The 24965-nt window shown below is 34.9% G+C and overlaps 1 protein-coding gene across 4 annotated transcripts in view; it reads left to right on the plus strand.

Annotated features, from left to right (window-relative positions):
- homer (protein) overlaps nt 1-22861 on the plus strand; it is an 83896-nt gene extending 61035 nt beyond the window's left edge. For all 4 annotated transcript variants that reach the window (XM_076130182.1, XM_076130183.1, XM_076130184.1 and 1 more), the window contains exons 7-10: nt 12902-13068; nt 13569-13684; nt 14347-14463; nt 16015-22861. In XM_076130182.1, the coding sequence (XP_075986297.1) occupies nt 12902-13068; nt 13569-13684; nt 14347-14463; nt 16015-16056 (442 nt within the window). In that variant the 3' untranslated portion in view covers nt 16057-22861. The remainder of the gene's footprint in view (nt 1-12901; nt 13069-13568; nt 13685-14346; nt 14464-16014) is intronic.
- The last annotated feature ends 2104 nt before the right edge of the window (nt 22862-24965 follow it).

Below are 24965 nucleotides of genomic sequence, written 5' to 3' on the forward strand. Positions count from 1 at the left end.
TGCTATTGTTAAATAACAAAAAATATTACAATTTTCTTTAGCAGACGTAGAAAATATCCAATAATTCGTAATCAGGGAAGAACAGTTTGTGTGCCGGCTCATTACGTGACGCAATTGGTGTCAACTATGGAAACTAAGTGCTATGTTTGATGAATATGTCTGTAATGATATATCATTCAATGTATTTTACACCTAGTTATGTGAAATTTAGTATTACATAAAGAGTTGGCACTTATGACTCTGAAAGCAAGAAGTTGCGAGTAATACGCGAATTTATTTATGTTAGTGGGTAATCTGGTATCTTAGTCACTTAAGGCTTTTGAAATGGTTTATCAGCTGTTATCATGATTGTCAATAACTGAGCCCGGCTGACCGAGCCCTTCTACGATGGATATGCTTAGGACCGTGTCACCAAGTGGCCACTGAACTATAAGATGTCCGCGCAAAGGCTTACTTAAACTTATAGATTCTTTTTTACCTCTGTACGCTACTGGCTATTTTGTGAGGTAACTTTTAAACATCGTAGAATATCGTATATGCTGATTGCTTACCACCTAGGGCTACAAGAAGATTTAAAGAATAGTTAAAGATGATATTGTTTACGTCCGCTTACAATTTCGGCTTAAATCAGCTTGAAGATCAAGAGTCATATTAATATATCTCTATAACAATAAATGGCAATGTTTTACTGTATATAAATATTAGTGTTTGATATACGAGCGCTCTTGACGGCTCGTTCGTTTGTGTTAAAACAATGGTAGCCAACAACGCGGGGTCCACCTCCGGGTAAATAATGTATGTAAGCCTTTGTGGTGAACTGAGCTACTGTTTAAATGATGGCCGTCGGGCGATTTTGTATGACGATGTTTACTGCTGTTTTGACTCATACGTTTTAAGTAAATTTTAGTCTAGTGTTGGATAAGGTCTTTCGAATTCGTCGATGGCATTGATCTTTTGAACTACCATTTTTTAAACTCATTTCTGTCCCACTGCTGGGCAATTGACTCATCTCAAATGAGGAAGGAATCAGGCCTCGAGTCTACCACGCTGGCCAAGTGCGGGTTGGGAACTTTGCATGCCCTCAATAAATGTATTTACCAAATTTTAGGCATGCAACGTTTTATCACGATGTTTTCCTACACCGTCAGAGCAACGATGATGATAATTATTTCTAATACACACATAACTTCGAAAACTCAATCCAATCATTAGACTAACTAAAAGCTTATCTAGAATTGCTGATCTTTCCTACAGAATATTTTTTTGTTTTCAAAACACTGCTGAATCTAATCCACTCTTCCAGTTCCAGTTGAAAGTATCATTCCATTTATATCAATAGAAAACTTTAGTATATAGACATAGCAAGTCCATAGTAACATTGTATGGTTTCTTGATTGGCATCCAGCCAGGGTCCCTAAGGATCATCCGTTATGAGACAAAGAATATTTCTATATTGTTATTCTGTATTATGAGTTGTGATAAAGATATTGTCCGCGACTTTGTTACTGTTTTCTCGTGGTATAGTTATTTTGCAGGATGTAAAATAATAAGCCTCAGGTTAAAATAATTAATATAGCTTTCGTTAGTAACTTTCTATCGGGAGTATCCGTTATACCACTGATGTGCAAAGTCTTTATTTGTGATCTCCATTATTTTATTGTTCTTAATAAAATCTTTGAATTCTGTTCTTCCGCGAATTTTAATAACTTGTGAAAAGAATGGGTCCATATGTCGCACTGAGTCCAAGGCTGGTTGTTGGGAAATTCAAAAGGTATCGTGATCCTAAAATTAAGCACCTGTTCATATTCACATTGGTATGATAGTTACTGCTCCACTCCACCTGTCTACCACTGTTTTATTTACATTCCACCAATTCTGTCAAACTCCAAAGCCAGCGATTATAGTATTAACCTCAAATCCCCATACGTCCACATTCCACCCCTTTTTTAATACCACCTGTCATAACAACGTTCGTATTATCTGTTATCTAACAAACAATGCTCGTTGATCGTTATACACAATGAAGACTTATCAACCTTATCTGTACCGTTTTAGTACAAATACCAACGTTTTCTTGACAAGGAAAAACTTAACAAGTGCGAGTTGGTAGTGCATGAAAGGTTCCGTACCATTCTACTTTCCGATTAATATTATAAATGCGAAAGTTTGTGAGGATGAATTATTTTTAGTTTATTACTCTGATGTAAAAACTATTGGATAGATTTGGATGGTATGTAGTACCTACACAGTTAGTTAATAACTTGTATTAATACATAAGGAAACTTTGAACCGGGGAAATCTTTTCATTCGAGCGAACTCGCGGGCAGAAACTTAAAAAGCAGCAAAAATAACATGACTCTTGTATGGTAGCCTCTTTAAATTTTTATTCTATTAGTATTAATTAAAAATACATCTGCTGTGAAAATTTCAAATATCTCACTATCACGGTTCATGAGATAATGGCGACAGACGCACAAACAGTAAAGTTTTGCTTACTTACTTTACTGTCTGTCCGTATTTCCTTTTGGGTAAGGAACCCTAAAAACATTAAATGGTACTGAATTGTGCGTTTGATTAATGTTCTAAGGGCGGTCTGTGTTAGGTTTCTGCGGTAAAAATATTCAGCAAGAAATAGACTTTTTTTAGGTCTCAATGTGTGTCTGGAATGTTTTGTATGATATATAATGATAATACATTGAGACGACGTGTCTGTTTATGATAATAGTGGTGAATTATACGATAAAATAACTTGAATAAGAAAAGTTTTGACTAGAATAGATAATGATGTAATCGTCTGTCTAATTAGCACCTTAGTGCAACAATTAATTTATGAGAAATTAATACCTCTTTCTGCACATAACACTCGCGTTAAAATCATATTATGTATTTACTGGCATATCTGGCAGTAATTTTTCAGCGTTCACGACTTTTTTGTCATTCATAATTCAGCCAATTTGAAAGTGTAGAATTGTGAAAAGTGTATGAAAATCAGCGGGCTTATCACGTATCTCAGCTGACAGCTAGTATACGTCAAATCTATGGTCACTATTCAGTACATTGCTGCTTTGACGTAACGTACTAATCACTATAATCTAAGGGAGAAAACAATGGACAGCATAGTGGCTTTCAAATGGCTGTCAACTGAGATACGTGATAGGCCCCCTGTTCAGTATTTTGAGTGATAGATTGACGCAAACTGAGACAATTTTAAAATAGTGATAGTTTACTATCACTAGAAAATAGTGACAGTAATTTCATAAATAGTTTTAACTATTTAATTAATTTTATAAATAGTTAAGAATACTATTACTTTTTTCAATATTTTTACCCTACTTTAGTCTTGCTGAGGGAGACGTTTTTCTCAGCAAATCCAATGTAATTTACTGGGAAAAAAAATACGTTTAATTACTAAACTGTTCTATCTATCAAGTCATACTAATAGTGAATCTATCAAACTCATAGCAACTCGTTCATTAGTTTGTCTATACTGTAACGCGTACGGTACGCGCGTGTATCGCAAGATTGATGATAATCACTTCATTTTATTAGCGTGCCGGAAACTGAACGAGCTACTTCTGCGTTGACGAGTATTGCCTGAAAATGTACTGGGAGAAAAGTGAGGCGGGGACGCTGAGCTTAGTGCTATGTTGAGTGATTTATGCAGTTTATAAATAAACTAGCTGAATCGCGCAACTTCGCTTGCGTCACATAAGAGAGAATGGGTCAAAATTTTCCTCGATTTTTTTATATTTTTTACTGGCAATCTGCTCCTATTGGTACTCTACAAGCCTTCCTCGATAAATGGGCTAACTAACACTGAAATAATTTTTCAAATCGGACCAGTAGTTCCTGAGATCAGCGCGTTCAAACAAACAAACAAACTCTTCAGTTTCATAATATTAGTATAGATTATCGTATAGATAGATGACCTCCGTGGCGCTGTGGTTAAGGTGGTCGCCAAGCCATTGCATCGGGAAGACGTGTGCTCGATTCCCACACAGAACAATTAATTGTGTGATCCACAAATAGTTTTTTCGGGTCTGGTTGTGCTATGTGTCCGTTGTTTGTATGTTTGTCAAACTCCCGCGATAGAAGAGCGATTCATGGTACGGGAGTTGTCTTTATAAATAAAAGATAGATTTCATCCTATAATGTCTCAATGAATGAGGAGGGGTTTAGGCTTTGAGTTCACCACGTTGGCCAAGTGCGGTTTGGCGAATTTGCATGCCGTCAAGAAATATGTAAAAATAAAATTTATACCGACTTGTTTTGGCGTATCACGAATAACACATATCAATTTACCCTTAAAAAATCGTAAATCCCAATCAATTAACTGTCACTATCATTATAAACAGTGACTGTCTCTCGTACTCAGTAACATTGACAGTACAAAAACGCTCCGTGCCCGCTCGTGTTTCAGTCCCGTATGTTTCGATCACCGCGCTAGTGACTTCCGTCGTTTATATCGCACATTATTACGTGTTACGCTTAGCCGCTTCAATTGCAAGTGTTTTATACTTTTTGTTGCCATGTTATGTACTTTGCTTACTTATCTATACGTTCATTAAATACTTGAGGCGTCCATAGCCAGTTGCGCTCACCGGTCGGTAAACGAGCTGTGGGTTAAGCAACCGTTGGCGCGGTCATTCTATGGATGGGTGACCGCATAGTGGTATTTGAACTGGGCGTCTCCGTGCTTCGGAGGGCACGTTAACAGTCGGTCCCGGTTGTTGTCTACTAAGATAATAGTCGTTAAGCCACGTCAAAGGCCTCTCGGGCGGCTTGAACAACTTTGACACTAGGTTGACCACTAACCATACGACAAACAAACAAACTTTAAATACTTTATAAATGGTATGTTCAAGTTTCAATTTTGTTGGGATTTTCCGATTATATTCTTTGATTGCTTGTTTAGTAATAAGTTATTGGGTAATCAGTAAATCGATTGTGAAATTCCGTAATTGATGGATCCGAAAGTTATGTGGAGTTTATTATGTGGATTATTAATTTCACTGCCAAAAACTTTTTTTTTATCAAAAAGCAGCGTTTCGAATTTTAAACTACACTTACTATATTGTTACTCCTACCTCGAAAATGAACCATTAACTTAACAAGTTCAAAAATATTTGACTAAATTTTACAACAAAATTTAATTATTCAATTTAATAGCTCTTCATTAACAAAAACTTATTCCATTGCCGACACGAAACTAAAACCATATTTAAAACTAAAAGGATCCAAACAAAAAATACCACTAAATACACGCTCTATATAAACCGCTTAACTTTCAAACAATAACTTAATAAAGCCTTTTAATACTTGGAATCATTCCAATTTGTTACAAATTATTCATTTAACATCACTAAGCCTCACTTGTAATTAATCCGGGTATCTCCGGGCATGTCCGGATATATCCGGGACTGTCGGAACCCGGGTATTGCTGCGTAAGCGGGCTTTTTTTCACGAAAGGCAAAGTCATTTTGGCGTATTAGGAATGAGTGTTATTTCATTATGGCTTTATTCTGTGATAAGGATTGGTGGAAATACCTACATATATTATAATGGGAAAGAAATTATGTTTGACTATCTGTTCATCGCTTAACTACTGAATTAATTTAGATGAAATTTTGTACAAAGCATTTATGTTCGGATGAGTTTAACTCCGGAAATTTCACGAAAACGGCAACTATACAACTCTATGACTATGGGCGATATTACATGACACCGCCTAAATTGGTTTCTTATTCTAAGCTATATCTATAAATCTACCAAAATGACAATCTACACTTGTATTACAGGTGTGAAAGTCTGCCTACTTTTTCGATTTTATAAAATTAGTCTCCTCATTCATACGTTATTTTTGAAAGGTAAATTATGTGCCCCAGCAATACCGTGCAAGTTATCGAGTTTCTACTGTACATATTTTCTTTGCTTCAAACTCTTTATTTTCAATTGCAACACGTTAGATCTTCAAGCAACATCATAATAAAACAAAGAATGCGTGTACAAACGGTTGTATTCATTAAGTGAGCGTTACAGTAATAAAACGCACAATATCAATCGTAGATCGTTTGTTCACGTAACGCGGCTGTAATCTTGTCATCTTTGCGCTCATTAAATGTATGCAAGGATAATTTGATCGAGTGTATCGTTGTGGGGATTATATGGCAAGGGATAGCAGAAGGTTCATTTTGAAAATACGGAAAATATATGCCAACGTCCGTCTGTCTATCTGTCTGCCTGTCTGTATGTCTGTTTGTCTATCTGTCTATCTATCTATCTGTCTATCTATCTATCTGTCTATCTATCTATCTATCTGTCTATCTGTCTATCTATCTGTCTGTCTGTCTGTCTGTCTGTCTGTCTTCAGGCTGTATCTCATAAACCGTGAAAGCTGGAAAGCTGAAATTTTCGCATCTAATTGCAACACGTAACATGTTCAAGTAACATCATCATAAAACAAAGAATGCGTGTACAAATGTTTCTATTCATTAAGTAAGCGTTCCAGTAATAAAACGCACAATATCAATCGTAGATCGTTTGTTCACGTAACGCGGCTGTAATCTTGTCATCTTTGCGCTCATTAAATATATGCAAGGATAATTTGATCGAGTGTATCGGAGGGGGATTATATGGCAAGTGGAAAGCAGAAGGTTTAATCTGAAAAGACGTTCAATATTTGCCAATGTATGTCTGTCTATTTGTCTGTTTGGCTGCCTGCCTGCCTGTCTGTCTGTCTGTCTGTCTGTTTGTATATCTGTCTGTGTGTCTGTCTCCAGGCTGTATATCATAAACCGTGATAGTTAGAAAGCTGAAATTTTCACAAATTATATATTTTTGTTGCCGCTCTAAACGCATCTAATTGCAACACGCAACATGTTAAAGCAACATCACAATAAAACAAAGAATGCGTGTACAAATGGTTCTATTCATTAAGTAAGCGTTACAGTAATAAAACGCACAATATCAATCGTAGATCGTTTGTTCACGTAACGCGGCTGTAATCTTGTCATCTTTGCGCTCATTAAATGTATGCAAGGATAATTTGATCGGGTGTATCGTTGTGGGGGATTATATGGCAAGGGAAGGCAGAAGGTTTATTCTGAAAAGACGTAAAATATCTACCAATGTCTGTCTGTCTGCTTGTCTGTCTGTCTGTTTGTCTATCTATCTGTCTATCTATCTGTCTATCTATCTATCTATCTATCTATCTGTCTATCTGTCTATCTGTCAGTCTGTCTGTCTGTCTCCAGGCAGTATCTCATAAACCGTGATAGCTAGAAAGCTGAAATTTTCGCATCCAATTTCAACACGTAATATGTTCAAGCAACATAATAATAAAACAAGGAATGCGTGTACAAATGTTTCTATTCATTAAGTAAGCGTTACAGTAATAAAACGCACAATATCAATCGTAGATCGTTTGTTCACGTAACGCGGCTGTAATCTTGTCATCTTTGCGCTCATTAAATATATGCAAGGATAATTTGATCGGGTGTATCTCTGTGGGGGATTATGTGGCAAGTGAAAAGCAGAAGGTTTATTTTGAAAGGGCATACAATATCTACCAATGTTAGTCTACTGTTAATTTTCGTAGATGTATGTTAGCAAATCTTTGCTGTACCAATTCTAAGCAACAATATGTTAGCAGTGTTATAAAATCGCAGTATACTTTTCCTGGCTGGAACAAACTGAAACTGAGCTAAGTAAACCACTAGTGTTTTTTTTATTCTGATAAGTATGATTTTTATTTAGTCATCTATACTAATATTATAAAGCTGAAGAGTTTGTTTGTTTGTTTGTTTGTTTGTTTGAACGCGCTAATCTCGGGAACTACTGATCCGATTTGAAAAATTCTTTCAGTGTTAGATAGCCCATTTATCGAGGAAGGCTATAGGCTATATATCATCACGCTACGACCAATAGGAGCAGAGTACCAGTGAAAAATGTTACAAAAACGGGGAAAATTATGATTCTCTTATGTGACGCAAGCGAAGTTGCGCGGGTCAGCTAGTAGTACCTAAATCGCACGATATCGCTATCTCAAATTAGTCTTAAACTCCTTCATTTCCACTAACTAGTAATGTGGTATTCTAGAAAACACTAAAAACTGTAGAATTTTATCAAATAAAATCAAATTGTAATCAATCGTTTAATGACAAAAGGGCAATGAATTTATCCACAAATCCATTTATGACATTACAAGGATGCAAATACATTAACAGACGTAGCTTGCAACCCCTTTCCCATCGTACTTAATTTTCAAGCTTGTTTTCAGTGTACCATATCTATACTTCTGTTTTTCACTTGCTTATTCTCACATCCACGTATAACTACTGATTCTTCTCTGATTTTAGAGCTCTTTTCTCCGCGTACCATATCTATACTTCTGTCTTCAAGCTGCGTACTGCCACGTCCACAAGTACCAAAGTAAAGCAACAAATAATTAGTAATATATAAAATAGCTTGAAAATCAGGGGGTAGAGGGTTCTACTCTGATTTTCAAGCGATTTTCTCCACGTATCTATACTTCTGTTTTTCACTTGCTTGCTTCCACATCTATAAGTAACAAAGTGAAGCAACAAATAAATAGCGGCAATTATATTATGATCTTGTTATGTGCACGCCGCGGGGTTGCGTCAACGTATAGGATTTATTATTATTGACACATATTCTATCAGGGAATGCAATTTATACTTATACACTACTTAGGTCTTTGCAGACGGGCTGCGGAAAACTGCAATCAAGTTTATCAAATTGACCTGACTTTGTTGAGAGAGCTTCTGATCTTACTTTAGTTTTCCATTAAAATGACACTGCAAGCTAAATACTGAATAAATTAGGACAATATGTAATTTAATCCCTTATTGCCAGGCTAAAACGTCACGGGTTGAGAGATAGGCGAATCTTGAATCTTCTTTAGGTTGCCAATCTGGCCTAAAAAGCCTTGCAAAGATTAAAATCTATACTAATATGTTTGTTTGTTTGTTTGAACGTGCTAATCTCGGGAATTTTTCAAATCAGACCAGTAGTCTGATTTGAAAAATTATTTCAGTGTTAGATAGCCCATTTATCGAGGAAGGCTATAGGCTATATATCATCACGCTACGACCAATAGGAGCAGTGTACCAGTGAAAAATGATACAAAAACGGGGAAAATTATGATTCTCTTATGTTACGCAAGCGAAGTTGCGCGGGTCAGCTAGTTATAGATAATATCATTAATGTGAACGCAGAAAGAAAATATTGTGAGTCTAGCTCACAGTCGAATTAGTCTTTATTCTTTAAACAGATCTAGTAGGAAAGCAACGGCCTTGCACTTGTCTAGCGTGGTGCACTTTGCTTCACCATAGTAGAAAATCCTCTTGTATAGACGTAGAGACAGCAATTTAATGAAGTATATTGTTTAGTTAATATTGCGGCCCGTCTACAACTAAAGTTATTATTTTAAAAGGCATGATATAATCCTGTACAGATCTTAGTGGGCTATCTGAAAGTTGTGTGTAGTTATGTAGTTCTAGTTAGTTGAGTTAGATGCACTCGTTATGATTACATTATGACGGAATGGTAAGCTCGCTGATTAATTGGGTGAAGTTGCGGATAGGGAACGGATGGGTGATCATTAATCGTGTTGCACAATTTTATCTTGGTGTTTCAAATGATGAATTACTGGAGCCGGAAAAAATGTTGTACCCAAACTCTGATTACAGTTGTATCGATTTTTATTATTATATATCTAAAAAGCAATGCAACTATAATTGGTCCTGCATTCATTACTTTCTGGTCAAAGACTTCATGGGAATGTTTTAATATGTTCCCAGGCGCGGCTGGGAACATATTTAAAATGAAGAGAATTAAAGCAAGCGTTGCTAATGCATCATTTATTTAATTTCAAAATATATGGCCAACTCCATATTTTCTTTCAATATAAAATATCAGTAGTATCCGTAGTAATGATCTGTAGTAGCAAGAAAGTGCTAGACCACCAATTTAATCAATGAATTAATCTTACAATTTATTATGGTATTAATTAAATAAATCACCCATTAAAATTAAATTAACAATATTATGATGTTTTTGGATTAGTGATGTAATCGCACGTCACTTGTGTCATAACTTGCGGTTTGCGATCAGAAAGTGGTGCGAATTTCACGTATGGTTGTATGTATGTATGTTCTGTTGATGTTTGAACGAGTACATTGCGTTTGTTTGGCAGTGTGACTGTTATCTAATATTATACAAGGTATGCGGGGATTAATTATAGCATGCATTTTACTTTGGATTTTTTGACATTTCGGCACAGGCTACGGCTGTGATCGTAATGTCGATGTTAAGACAATTGATACCTTCTATGTTTGTATTATGAAAAAAAAAGTCAGCTTGTATGTCTGTCTGACTATTACGCTTTCACGGCTAAACCACTAAACCTATAAGTATCCGCAAAATTTGGTAGGTACGAAGATAGTAAAAAATCTTAGATGAAATACAAGCAGTTTTTTTTAAATTGATCCTCTAAGCGGTTAAAATTGTAGATGAAACTACAAATGCGAGTGATACTGCGCTAAATAAATAAAATACTTACAAAGCGTGACATTAATATAGTAATTTTAATGTAATAAGAAACTAAATCGCATCACATCCCACGCTATGCAAAATAAAATCGCGCTTTCCGTTCAATGTATAGTAAAGAGATTAAAATAAATCGATACCCTCGAGGCGCGCGTCATATAATCGAGTTAGATTCCAGATGCACGTCATTTACATAACTTTGCATACTATTTTGTTATGATACACTTTTTAAGACGGTCGTCCACCAAACCGTTTGTGTGCAATGTGTCGAACAGTAAAGTTTATTCGGTTTCTGAGGCACATTTAGCTGTAAATTGTCTATTCAATAGCGTTTAAACTTATATAAAAACGCTATTGAATAGATAAACTGCTTAAACATTTATATTGATCTTAGAATTTATATTGAAAGCAGTGATAGCCGAGTGGTATAAGTTGACACCTCCCACGCAAGTAGTCACAGGTTCGAACCCAAGGCAACACACCAATGACTTTTCGAAGTTATGTGTGTATTAGAAATAATTGTCACATGCTCCAACGGTGAAGGAAAACATCGTGAGGAAACCTTGCATGCCTAAAATTTGTTTAATACATTTATTGAGGGCATGCAAAGTCCCCAACCCGCACTTGGCCAGCGTGGTGGACTCAAGGCCTAACCCCTCCCTCATTACGGGAGGAGACCCTTGCCCAGCAGTGGGACAGTAATGGATTAAATTTATTTATTTAGAATATATAAACACAGAGTACATAATAATCTGTAAATGACTTTGTAGTAATTAAAATTAGTAGAACACGATACCTTTCCGTCTGGCTTACCTTTTATATTTGTCGCACGATACACGACAAAATTATAGAAACAACGCAACATTTTCGTGTTTTCTGTGTTATAAGCCACTCCAATCTTCGGCTTCAAGCTCCCAACCATTCATAGTTGTGGTTTTTCATAAATTAATTGCCAATGTGTTTAATAATACTGCAATAGATGAACCCTAAGTAGGTGGGATCCTAAAGTAGGTTACCTGTTGTTACTGCTAGAACCTTGAGGAAATTCTCTATGAACTGTATTGAGAATAACTTTCAGTTTATATGTGTACTAAAACTACAATAAATATTATAAATTGCATCATTATACATATGCCACATGTCCGCACAATATTCCTGAGTAATGTTACAATCTAAACTGTTTAATATGTTACACGTTCGCTATGTCAGTGAGTGACTACCTTAACTCCGAGTGTGGTTCACGATTCATTAGAATTAGCATAAGTTAATAAGTTTTTTATTGTGCTAGTGTCATTGGCACCTCGGATTGTTTGCTAGATATTCATAGCAACAGTGTAATACGCTTTCAACAATGTCTCCTGAATATAAACTAGATTATATATGTATTTAATATACGATATTATATTTTTTACAGTCTGTTATATGCGAAGAGGTAGGTGTATAGAAATTTTCATCTACTCTTTGTCGTTCAAAAAGTTGGTTTAATGTATTACAAGATATTGTTAAATTCACGCAACCAAACTATAATGTAATCTAAGGGCTATCGAATTTTAAGAGAATCAACGCAAACAAGCATTTTACTTCAGTTTGCTTGACGTTTCGGCGCGTTGGGTTACACTAGGCGTTGTCGCTAATTGAATAATGCATTACGTATTCGCGTTAATTCCCCTTTAACATTTGCTGATAAAGACGCAAAGCGAAAGCTCAAAGGCAGCCATTGAAAACATTTCAAAAATGTTTCTAAAAACCCAATTTAAAACGTAACTTCAACAAAAGCAACCGGAACTTAATCAATAATCTGTCTACAAGTACCTATTATATCACAGCCTCTCTACGCACACGACAGTTTTACTCTCATTATTTTCTAATATCAACCACAAACATAGCACAATCAATCTGCCAGTCAGCAGTTATCTGTCGTGTATGAGAAAGTACGATGATACGGCAGTATTTTCATTAACCTTATTAGTTGTTGCTGTTCGTTTATTCTGTTATATGATGTTTGATAACTGTTACGTTATAGCTTTGAATAATGTCGTTATTAAGGGAATGTTCAAATGCTTTATTAATGTATTCTTAATTCAGAAGACTCGTCGTGACGACATTTTCACATTTTTTATTTATTGACAGAACTTCACGATTCAATAATACCCCAGCAGTCAAACTCGCAAACTTTAGGTTTTCCTTGAAAAAAAAAACATGGTCTCGTGGTACTGACAAACAATATCGAAACGGTTAAGTTTCACAGCAGTCAAGTACAAAACTTCAAGCAACATTACGAATGAATACCACTCATACAGTGTATATAACGAACTATTCTCTTGTTCTCCAGCTCGGCAAACGCCAAGAAATGGGAGGTGGAGCTGGCCACCCTGAAGAGCAACAACCTGCGACTGACGGCCGCCCTGCAGGAGAGCACGGCCAACGTGGACGAGTGGAAGCGCCAGCTGCACCAGTACAGAGAGGAGGTGGCCAGGGCCCGCCATTACGCTGGCAAAGGTAACAAAAACTAAACTTATATGCTTTAGTCCTATTCAGAAAAGAACATCCATCTTAAGCAGTTTGCTTTTCAAAAAGACTACTATGATTTACTCTTATGTCGCGACGATTTTTATGAGCATACAAACAACGGACATAAAGTACAACCAGACCCGTTACAACTATTTGTGGATCGCACAAATAATCGTTCTGTTTGGGAAATAATAAAATGGTTTACAGGAATCTTGAGTGAATAATGCAAGGTTTTGTTATTTATAAGGAAGAGCCTTTTTGGAACCAGAAAAAAAGAAAGAACTTAGGCGTATCATAGAATCGAAATGTTATTATCCGCGTACTACTGCAAGTATAAAACTAATTTGCTGATGTCAGAGGATATTTGGTAAGAAAAGGTCGTTATATAAGGCCTTATATTCACTACAGTTGAGAATTAATGCGACAGTTAAGAATTCCAAAAATATTTCTTCTATATTCTTTGCTAAGCGATATCTGTTGTGTTCCAGGTGCCGAAGCCAATGAAGTAGAGCAACTGCGGCAGCGCGTCGCGCAGCTCGAGGCTGAACTCGCTCAGAAGAACGAGGAGCTGGCACAGATCACCAAGTCTAAGAAGAGTGAACAGGTATCAAACAAATGTTTTGTTATTGTGAAAGTTTGGAGGTTAGGATGCTTTTGAAGGGAGTATGTATTAGTAAAACAACCGTTCCCGATCGAGTACCATTTAATACTAATTTCTTATACAAATTCGATACATTATATAACATAGATCTTACATAGATACTACACCTTACTTTAATGAATGTTTGTTACTCAATTAACGCCAGAATTACTGAACTTTTGATGAAATTTGGTATACAGATAGTTATAATCTGGGTACTTTTTATCCGGTGAGTCTTTTAACTCGCGGAAGGGCATTGACAAGTAAATAAATAAAGTTTAGAGTCTACGATTCAATTGCGGTCAATAGTAAATATTAGAAAAGTGACCAAGCTTTGGCGTGGCTAATCCATTAATGGGTGGGTCTTTTTTACTATGATGACCATTAAGGGCAAATGACCACAAAAAAGGAAATATAAAAATCGTGACGTTTCGTTACTGACTTTTGTCAAATGATAGTTAATTTAATTATTACTTTTTAATGAAGCCTCTCCAAATCGATTTTCATGCTCATTTCGAAATTCAGAAAAAACCTTAAAAAATGTATTCTCCCCCCTATTTCTAAATTTGTTCTATTATATACTTTCCTCAATAAAGTGCTAACTTGCTTTTATCTTGACGTTTCAGGACGCAGAGGCAAAATTAGCGCAAAGCCAGTTGGAGTTGGCGCTCGCCGCGCAGGACGGCCAGCGACAAGTGATACAGGCTCTCAACGACCAACTGGCGAGGCAACTTGACGAGCTGGTGAGATACACTTTTACTTAATTCCTAACCACTTCTCTTCTTATCTTATCTTATCGTATAGAGTAAGATCCCAGAGCTGCCAGACCTACGTCATTTTAGCAAAGCTGAAACTTTGAGGATTGTTAGTATAAAGGGTCTGTTAAGAGGTATGCACATCCACTACCTTGAAAGCGGGGCCGTTTCTGAGGTAGCGCGGAGTGAAGGTGCGTAAAAAACGACCCAACCCACGTTATAGTAGCAAAGTTGGTTTTCAGATATGTTATTAATGATATTATGTAGAATTAAAATTGATTATTGCCAGACCGTTACCCGGGGCCATTACTTCTGCCAGACGCCTTAAATGTATTCAATAATTTTTCAATTTTTATTTTTTTAATTCAATTGTTTTTCATTTATGCGTATGAATAATGCTCTTACTCTCGCACTCATAGGGAAAGTTTAATGGCGTCTAGGGACGAAGGGCCCTGCGGAATGGTCTGTCCGCATACAGGGGGTCTTAAAATTGTACCTTTAATAACATATATAAAATTTAGGCTTGCTACTATGACGTAGTTGACCTCATTTTTTTATAACATTTAAGGCGTCTGGCAGAAGTAATGGCCCCGGGAAACGGTCTGGCAATAGTCAATTTTAATTCTACATAATATCATTAATAACGTATCTGAAAACCAACTTTGCTACTATAACGTGGGTTGGGTCGTTTTTTACGCACCTTCACTCCGCGCTACCTCAGAAACGGCCCCGCTTTCAAGGTAGTGGATGTGCATACCTCTTAACAGACCCTTTATACTAACAATCCTCAAAGTTTCAGCTTTGCTAAAATGACGTAGGTCTGGCAGCTCTGGGATCTTGGTCCAGTATGGTTAGTGGTCAACCGAGTGTCGAAGTTGTTCAAGCCGCCCGAAGGTCTTTGACGTGGCTTAACAAGTGTTATTTAATTGACAACAACCAGGACCTACTTTTTACGTGCCTTCCGAAGCACGGAGACGCTTAGTTCAAATACCACTATGCGGTCACCCATCTATAGAATGACCGCGCCAAGGGTTTCTCAACTCACGGATCGTATACAGACCTTTGAGCGCAACTGACTATGAGCGCCTCAGAGCCAGTTGCGCTCACATCGCAGGTACTTGTGGCTACAGACCAGCTATTGCGTATCTCAATTGACAAGTTTTTGATAGCCACTTTGCTGTACATTGATTTTTTACTTTAATGACGATGAATTCTACGTTATGTGAAAGCAGCAATGTACTGCATACTTGGCTATAAAATTGATCTATACTAGTTATTGTACTGAGTACTGAGATATGCAATAACAATTATTCTCATCTTGGTTTTGAAGACTTACAACAATATACTGAAAAGCTTCGTCAGGGTTCAGGATTCTAATGGCGTTGCTTGTTAGTTTTGTAGTGTGCCGCTAGATGGCGTTGCTCAGTTGCTCATTATAGTCATTTAACTATCCCTATAACTATTTTAGAATGAATCATCCTTTTATTTCTTTTGACTAATACTATCGTGCGATTAACCATCATGTTTTCTGATTTGCAGACCACCATCCACCGCGAGATAAACACCGCACTGCAAACATGAGACGCGGCTCCCCCGCCGCCGGCGATCTACGCGGCGGTACAAAAACATCGCCCCCTGCTGCTACGTCACACCCCGCACCCCACTCACCCCGGCCACCCCACGCATCCCGGCCACCCCAGCCACCCCGGTCACCCCAGTCACCCCGGACATCACCACGATCAACATGAGCCGACCTACGTGACGCTCAAAGCGAAGAAATGAAGAGTGCTGTCGGTATTTCGCAAGGTGCACGAGTTTTTTTAAACGGGGTACGGTCGGTTGTTTAATTTTTTTTGTTTTTTAGTACTATATTGTTGTATGTATAGATATGTTAATGCGCTCTTAATTAAAACACTTAAAAACGTGTCAAATGTCTCATATACGAGATTTGATAATGTAATATTTGTTAAGTTTCGTTGACTTTTCCGCGCAGGTTACACTGATCGCCATGTGTTTTAACTATGACAAGCTATGGTAGATTCATGTTCTACTCTCATATTTGGACATTGTCGATAGATATTGTATTATCGTAATAATCACTAGTAACAGTTTTGTTTAGTAACATAATTACTATAACTGGGCCATTACAAACGTGCGAACTACGTCATGTTATTTTGTAGCGCTCTCTCGCTCGCACTTACACATTGTCACATTCCAATGATTCTTTTAATCATGACGTAGTTCTCACGTTTGTAGTGTCTCAAGTATAGCGTACATCTGCAAAGGCATTCGTTTTATCCTGTATTTTTCTTTTTTAAACCAAAATGCAATCTAATGCTTTACAGCTCTTGCTAATAAGATAACTTCAGATTTATAAACCCGTATTTAGACAGGAGTATTAAGCTATTTAGTTATGAGAGTACGAATAAAGTAAAAAATTACTGTCAATAAGTGGCTTGCTACATTCACACACACAAAGTTAACTGACTTGCACTATAGTTTCTCTTAATCGAAATAAAAAAATACACGTTTTTAAACACAAGAGTCATTACAAAAGCGCGAATTACGTCATGTCGACACATGAATGTTATAAATCAGTAAGTACGAGTGAGAGGTCCGATAAAACGATCACGTAGTTCGCACGTTTGTAATGTAACGACTACAACAGTTATGCGTATAACATATCTATACATATAATATTATTGTTTTAGTACGATTGGGCTTTATATCGTTTGGGTTTTTTGTATCATATTATAAGATTCATCAACTTTGTGCAATAAGAGTGAGTGGGTGGGCTTTGACATATGTCAAATTGTAAGGCACTTTTCTATATACGAAAAATGTGGAGCTCTAAAGATGTTATATAACATTGTAATATAATGTTATGTGATGGAAATTGTGGCAACTGATGTAGTAAAATGTTATATAAGGATTGCTAAACAAATAATCGGGCCGTGTAACATCAAATCGTTAGTAAATGTTCAGGAATCATACGGCTTACGTCGGCTTTAATGATTGAATTACTCGGTTTACCAACTTACTGGCTTATGTCTATCGGCTTTTATCGTTCGTACGTGTGTTCTAACGCGGGCCAGACGGACCTATCCAAGCCGAAGGAAGCCAGAAAGTGTTGTAATTGTTTCGAATCGGCTTAGTCCTTAGGCTAATGCTGTCAAAATGACAACCATCATCAGCTTAGCCTTACTTCCAACTATGTTGGAGTCGGCTTCCAGTCTCAACGGATGCAGCTGAATACCAGTATTTTAAATATAGCGACTACCTATTAGACCTCCACAATCGAATTATGTGTATAGCAATCCTAAAATGTTATAACTTGTTACACGACATGTTATTTAATCTTCTGTGACATGGTATAACATCATTTGTTAGGTTATATAACTTTAAACAACTCATGAAAGGTTGCAAGATGTTATATACCATATTAGAGCATCATACTGTATAAATATGGTACATGACACTAAAGCAATTAAATTGCTTTATCTGATGTATAGAACCGACACCCGCGGGTTTGTTTAATTTAATAACTTATTATAAGGGTACATCAGTGTTTCATACAAAAAATTACATCTTGCAGTCTATTTATCCAATGAGAGATGAAAAATAAATCAGTTTTTAACAATGTTCTGTCTCTTTCACACTAATATCAATATATCTTAGTGTGAAAGAGAGAAAACAGTTTTCGAAATATAATTTTGTAAAAACTTCTTCATATTTCACCCGTACTATGATATTCGAACAATAGCGATATTTATCGCTAATGTACGCGTTGCTATGGCAACAGCGACAGTTTCCAACGGTTATAAAGTAACATAATACTCGTAATGCATAGTGACATTGTTCATGAATTCATTCGATTCATAAATACATATTTTATTAAATTTAAACAAGAAATAAGATATGATACCTATTATGGTCGTCTCGAACGTCAACTTCATGAAAAAGGATAAATATTAATACAATAAAAAAAATGTGTGGCTAATGAATTTCTACACACATTTTAAAAGATCAATCACAGAAGTAATACCACCTATATGAGATATCTAAAATGAACCACCATTTAAAATTGATTGTTTACTTGCCGAGGTAGGTCGTTCTTTCTTCATAAAACGATTGCTAAAATGTATATTACTCATGAAGAAAGAAAAAGCTTTGAGTTTTTCAAGTAAATATTAAATTCATCTTTACTTTTGCCTAGTCTTAATACTGTCACTGCCAAAACGGCCAATCTTACTGACATCGGTCGCCAAATATTGACATGTCATTATTATTCTTATAAAACTGGATTATCTAATACAAAAAATCTTTTGTGAAATAAAATCACATTACAAAGCGAATATAAAGATACTGAATACATAATTTATGTCTTCAATGTCCAATTAAACGTTTATAAAATGCATTCAATTTGAAACTATCACGGAATTAACAAACAATAATCCGGAATTGAATTCGTTCCGGATCTGAGAAATCTAGCTCATTTTACAGATTCGACAGGACAGATTTCGTGCTTAAACTCTCATAAATACAGTTCGTAGCTATTCCGGACTGATATTTCCGAAATCAAGACCAGTGAAATAATACTAATACGCTCTTACGAGTGTTAAAAGCAAGATAAGTGAAATATCAAAGAGGTTTTCAACCGTTTGAACAGACTCGATGCGGTCATGACAACGAAAAATACTATAAAACGACTTACCGCCTTACGTATGTAAATAAAATAATATGACAACAAGATCTACGACAACAAGGTTATAAATCTTCATGAATTCTATAATAAATCGTTCTGCTATTGTAAAAAATATTGTCAGTATAAAAAACTGAACAAATTTTCTAATCATTATGATGTATACCTATTTCGACATTATTTATCGTGGCCATTCATCTTTAGAATTTAAACGAAACGTTATTTAACGCGTTTTACGTATAATTAATTGATAGTTTCGAGTCAATTCGAGTCAGTGTGGACCCACCCTTATCTCTCATGTAAATACGTTATCGTGTAACCCCACGATCCAATGCCAAAAAATAATGAAAAAAAAAACTAATTTTATTAAACAATTAATGTATATTTTAAACAAAACGTAGATTTTTAATATTATATTATTCGTAAGAAAAAAACTGGCTGCACGGTGAAATACCGAATTAACAAAAATATTTAAAAAATATGTATTGTAATGTATTTGTTTCGATATTCGCCTGATTATTAACTATATAGTTGACGGGCTGTGCCATGTCTTAGAGTAATATGTGTGTATATTGAAATATTCCTTAAATAATTAATATATTAAAAATATACCTTAAAATAATCGGCTAACACGACATACGACAGTCCCTTTGTCATACACTTGAGGCCGAAATAAAGTGTAGACAAACGGGATTTTAAATAAATAATAAAAGCTTGAAATTTAAATTTTTTGGAAAGCGTAAAATTTAAAGTATCGCATAGAATAAGTGTATTTTATCTATCTATAGAAGCAAGAAAAAAATCTAGTTATTTTTTATTTTAAAACACTTGTTTTACTGCAATCGTTTGATATGTTACCGGGCGTTAGAGTGAGAGAGTAATAGGAAAGGTATATGAGTAAAAGAGATGGAGAAACGTCGCGATTTTTTTATTGGTCCTATGCATTTGTTTTGTCTCGAATATTCTATCCTCTCTAATGATATTGTTAAGGTTTATTATTCTTCTGTTCTTAATAAAGATCATACTATGAATTTGTAGACTAAATGTTTTTATTTGAAAAAGCATTTATTTGAAAATGAAGACATTCCATTTTAATTCTTTATTACGTTATTGCAATATTGATACCTAAGTTTAAACAGGACTCTTCTTATGTTTAGTGGCTAGTTTAACCCGTTGACCGCCTCGGTCGGCAAATGTCGACATGAATATAGCGTCAAAGGGTTAAGGACTGACCACTGTTGCCGATGCGTTGCTTAATGAGAACGCAAGGTGAACTCAATACTTATGTATTACGGTAATTGGTGAAATTGATCACTATCGAAGCATTTTATAGCAGTTTTTTTGCGTTAAAACAAGTTTTCAAGACCTATTATGAGATATTTCTATAGGTTATTGCGATGATTCTTTTGTATAAAGCAAGTAATGGTTATTAATGGATTGATGTTGCTTTATTTTGTTCGTAGTGCGGTCTTTATTAAGGATAATTAATACAAAAAAATAATTCCTATCGTATATTATTAGATTAACGTACATATTTCCGTTTAACTTTCCTACTGTGTAGGTGTATTCTATTATAATGATAATTACTATACTATAACGTAAAGATTCCAATCTCGATGATTTTTAATTAAATATTACTCCTTAGAATATAAGCGTAGGACGACGTGATCAATTATTTTGTTATTTGGTCGAATAAAAAAGAAGATTTTTCTGTGTATTTTGGTTTGATAGGACTGTTTTATTTTATAATATTTGTAAAAATCAGTAAATCTTCTTCGATAATGAAGTTTTTTGCAAAAAAATGTGTTTGGGGAATGTTTTCTTTTTACCAACAAAATAGTTTTTCACGTCCACATTTATATATATATAAAAACAATGAATAAAATCACCGAATATCCGTCTACTTACTCCCGAAATGTTCAGGTAGTAATTTCAACTTTATTTCCATTACAATAAGTTTTATATTCGTTTCAAAACCCTGTATTACATAGATCCCTTAGCAAATTAGTCGTTACACTTTGACAGATAATAATATCGGCGATTTAACAACTATTATTTAATATTTATATAAGTTATTATATTTAATTTAAAAGAAATAAGCTTTAAATAAATTTAAGTTTAATCGAATGTTGATTTTCTCGTATTTATTATTTAATAACAGCGGATAAGTATTACCTGTCAAAAAAAAACTTGAAAAAAAAATTGAAAACAAAATGATATCATTGAAAAAGGCTGAGGACACAATTTTAAAGATATACAATGTCTTCTTAAACAGGGTAACTTTGGTTTACTGTTGTGTGAATTTTGACTAGGAAACGTTGTTATTCGATTTTTACTATCTACAACAAGTACAGTCTTTCCGTAGTTTATACTTCTGTTGTTTTCAAAAACAATGACGACAATTTACGTCAAAATCTAACGCCATCTTAGATGTCAAACTATGACGTCACAAACCTAGTTTTAACTATATTGTATACTCTTAAACTTTCTAATTACCATTCTTTTTAGTATATAAAACATGAACAATTTTTGTTTTATAGTTAAATTAATTAATAGTTATAGTAAATAATGTTTTATAGAACACAATATATTTATTTGTACATCTATATGTTTATCGCAATATACATAGTAACGAGTAGGTACCATTTGATCTGTTGAATGTTTGAACAAATGTAATATAGAAAATAGATAGTTTAAGTGTTATTTCCGACTATAATTTGTAAAACCGATGTTAAGTGTGGGTACATTATAATGTAACATTATAGTAAAGAATATAGTTCTATGTCATAGCAGCGTTTAGGTGAGATTATTTTGAAGAAAACTTTAAATTTTTCATGGTGACCAATTCTTTCGGCCCGATGTGTACTGCCCACCGAATACACGGATGGTGTGCCAATTTTTTTGCCAGTACGTGTACATTGAATTGCTTTGTTTTATGTTAGTTGGGTTGATGTTTGGTCATCTGATGTATTGTAATCGCAAAAAAAATAGTTTTTAATTGTAATTTATTCGATACAAGAAAACGATGGAGTCTGCTTTGCACTTGGTTCTTGTGTGACGTCACTGAAGCGAGGAACTTTTTTTTTTCTATATGATCTACATGGATTTTACTATTATATCGATATTAATTTGTAAAATGAACGACTTGTTGGCTTTCGAAGTTATTTATCGTAACTTTTTGAAAGGTTTCTTTGATATTTTCTTTCTTTGGGAAGATTTTTTGGTTGACAACTATAACGAGTTATAAAATGAAGTTGCGAAGACTTCGTCGAAATTCGTCGTTTAATTTTAGTCAAAGACGTTGCGGTCTTTTGTAAGACATACCAAACACATTTTAATAATTATTATTGAAACATTGGATAAAGATTATATTTTTTTTTCTTTATTAGTATTATTCAGCTTTTTAATCAATGAAAAATAAGTTATGGCTACTAAAAAACAATTGCTTCACATTTGTTTTTTAAGTCCTAACTTATAAAATGAGAAAAGGTACCTATATGAGTCCTTACCAAAAACAAATTGTTTTTGAAAAATCATCTCGTTAATTTGTTTATAGTTGTTATTAGTATGTCAAGTGCAGGGCAGACGATCAATATGTACTACGTTATATCTTCCATTAGACATGTAGTCGCTGTGAGCTGAATATGCGTATTAAACAATAAATAAATACAATATGAATTTCAATTATATGCGTTTTATTTCAACCGGCTTTTGTAGATTTGTTTTAATTCCTAGACCACTAATAGAAGTTATTGACTGCTTAGGATTAAAATTGTGCAGTAAAATTTAATTTATCGTTGTCCCGCTGCTGAGCAAGGGTTCCCTCCCAGAATAGAGGAGAGGTTGGAACTTGAGAGTCAATTGCATGTTGAGGACGTTGAAAAACACAAGGTTACGTTCAATTTTATTTAATTGTACAAATTATTGCAGATCTAACGGCGATATTATTTGAGGTAAGATCAACGCCATCTAGCTAAAAACAAAATAAACTACTACGATTCTAAGGTTGTTTTTAGTAGATACCTACTAAAAAAATACCTGAGGTGAAAAAAATTGACAAGCTTATTCTTAACTGACTTGTTTTTTATTTTTGGCTTTCTTGTAACGCCTTGTTGCTATTTTCAGACGCAGAAAGTTAAATAGCGCGTGCTAAACAATAGTTACAAAAGTTTCGCAACGCCATCTATCACTTACTTCGTAAAATTATATGACACATTGCTTTTTTGACATATCACACAACCCACTAACATCAAATTGCGGGTAGGTTATAATTTTATTTATGATTCGTTAAGTTTACATTATTATTTAGTCTGCTCGTTTTCTCAGGATCACAAACATTTAAAGAAGTTTTAGAGTTGAAGTTAAAACTACGACGAGGAAATCGAGAATATCTGAAAACGATTGTCTAGAAGATTGTGTTTGCAACAAAGTCAGGTAAGCGAAAGCAATAATCATTTTGTAGTTTTGTTCTAAAGATTTACACTAGCGGCCAGTTCGTCGTTCCAGCTTCATTCGGGTTACTTATAGCTAATTCCTATAAATAAATACATTTTTGATCTTTGCCGTTTATGTAGGACTACTGTAGAAAGATTGTGTCAGAACTTGATTCGAAAGGGAAAAAACTTTCCCTCAGTAATGACACTATAGAGGCATTATGGTGGGTCTAAGTAAAATGAGTCGAGAATAATTCGTATGACTAAATTATAATTATAATTATTAGCCTCGAACGACCGCGCTTACGAAGTGATGGTGAAACGATGGAGCCAGGCTCCAGGGCTTCGAAAAACGCAGTTAATTTCTCATCCAAAACCAGAATTTAAAATCTAACAGCGCAATGTGTAAGTTCGTAGCCTATAACCTACATGCAAAATCCATTGCTTCTATAATGCGTTTATACGAAATAAAATATGCATCAATAATCTATATTTATCCTTGAATCATTGTATATTATAAACATTTTAGTGAGATATTCTGTTAGAGCTCGCAACTGACTTATGATTGATGTATCATCGATCAGAAGTTATTTCTATAAATCGAGAAACATCTAATATACAGGGTGCTCTGAACTCGATCGTAAATAAATCTTTTTTGTGATTGGAGGCTAAAATTATGTCAAAGTTGTTCAAGTTATATAGATCTTTGGATTTAAGAAAAATATTATTGAGTTTTTGATAATTAACAACTACTGTGACCAGGCCTTCCCAACAAACTCAATCTTGCTACCGGCCTTACGTTGCTTCTTGCTTGCACAGTATCACTCAGAGATCCGACCTGCTATCAGTATACTCTCTATTTGAAGTATTTTTTACCACTTTTCAGCTTAGAACTGTCTGCACCAAAGGTTCCAGCATACCACGTTTTTATAGCGAAATAATTGACGTAAGATTTTGTACGAGTAAAATCATTATTTTCAGTTAAAATTCCCTGAAAGCAATCGCACAACAAACGTTTTATTAAACCTCTTTATTACGACCGTACGAATAATTAAAAGATTTTTACGAACGTCCAAAATGTAAGTACGTCATTGTTTAAATAATCACAAGCATGTGACCTATTTTTTGTCCCACATACGAGACTTTACTCTTATAAATAAAATAAAAATCATCCACTGTGCAAAAAATAAAAGAAGTTTCAACACGAAACGAATTTCCACATCGTGCATACGTTTTTCCCCACGCTTAATTCAATCCGGGCTCGGTGTGCAAAACGTAATCCTTTATTCAAACAGTGCGACAAAAAGATCCAAAAAACTGCTGAACACACGAAAAATTTTCAAATATGGCGCTGA

This window comes from Anticarsia gemmatalis, chromosome 23 (genome assembly GCF_050436995.1).
Source record: "Anticarsia gemmatalis isolate Benzon Research Colony breed Stoneville strain chromosome 23, ilAntGemm2 primary, whole genome shotgun sequence".
NCBI lineage: Eukaryota > Metazoa > Arthropoda > Insecta > Lepidoptera > Erebidae > Anticarsia > Anticarsia gemmatalis.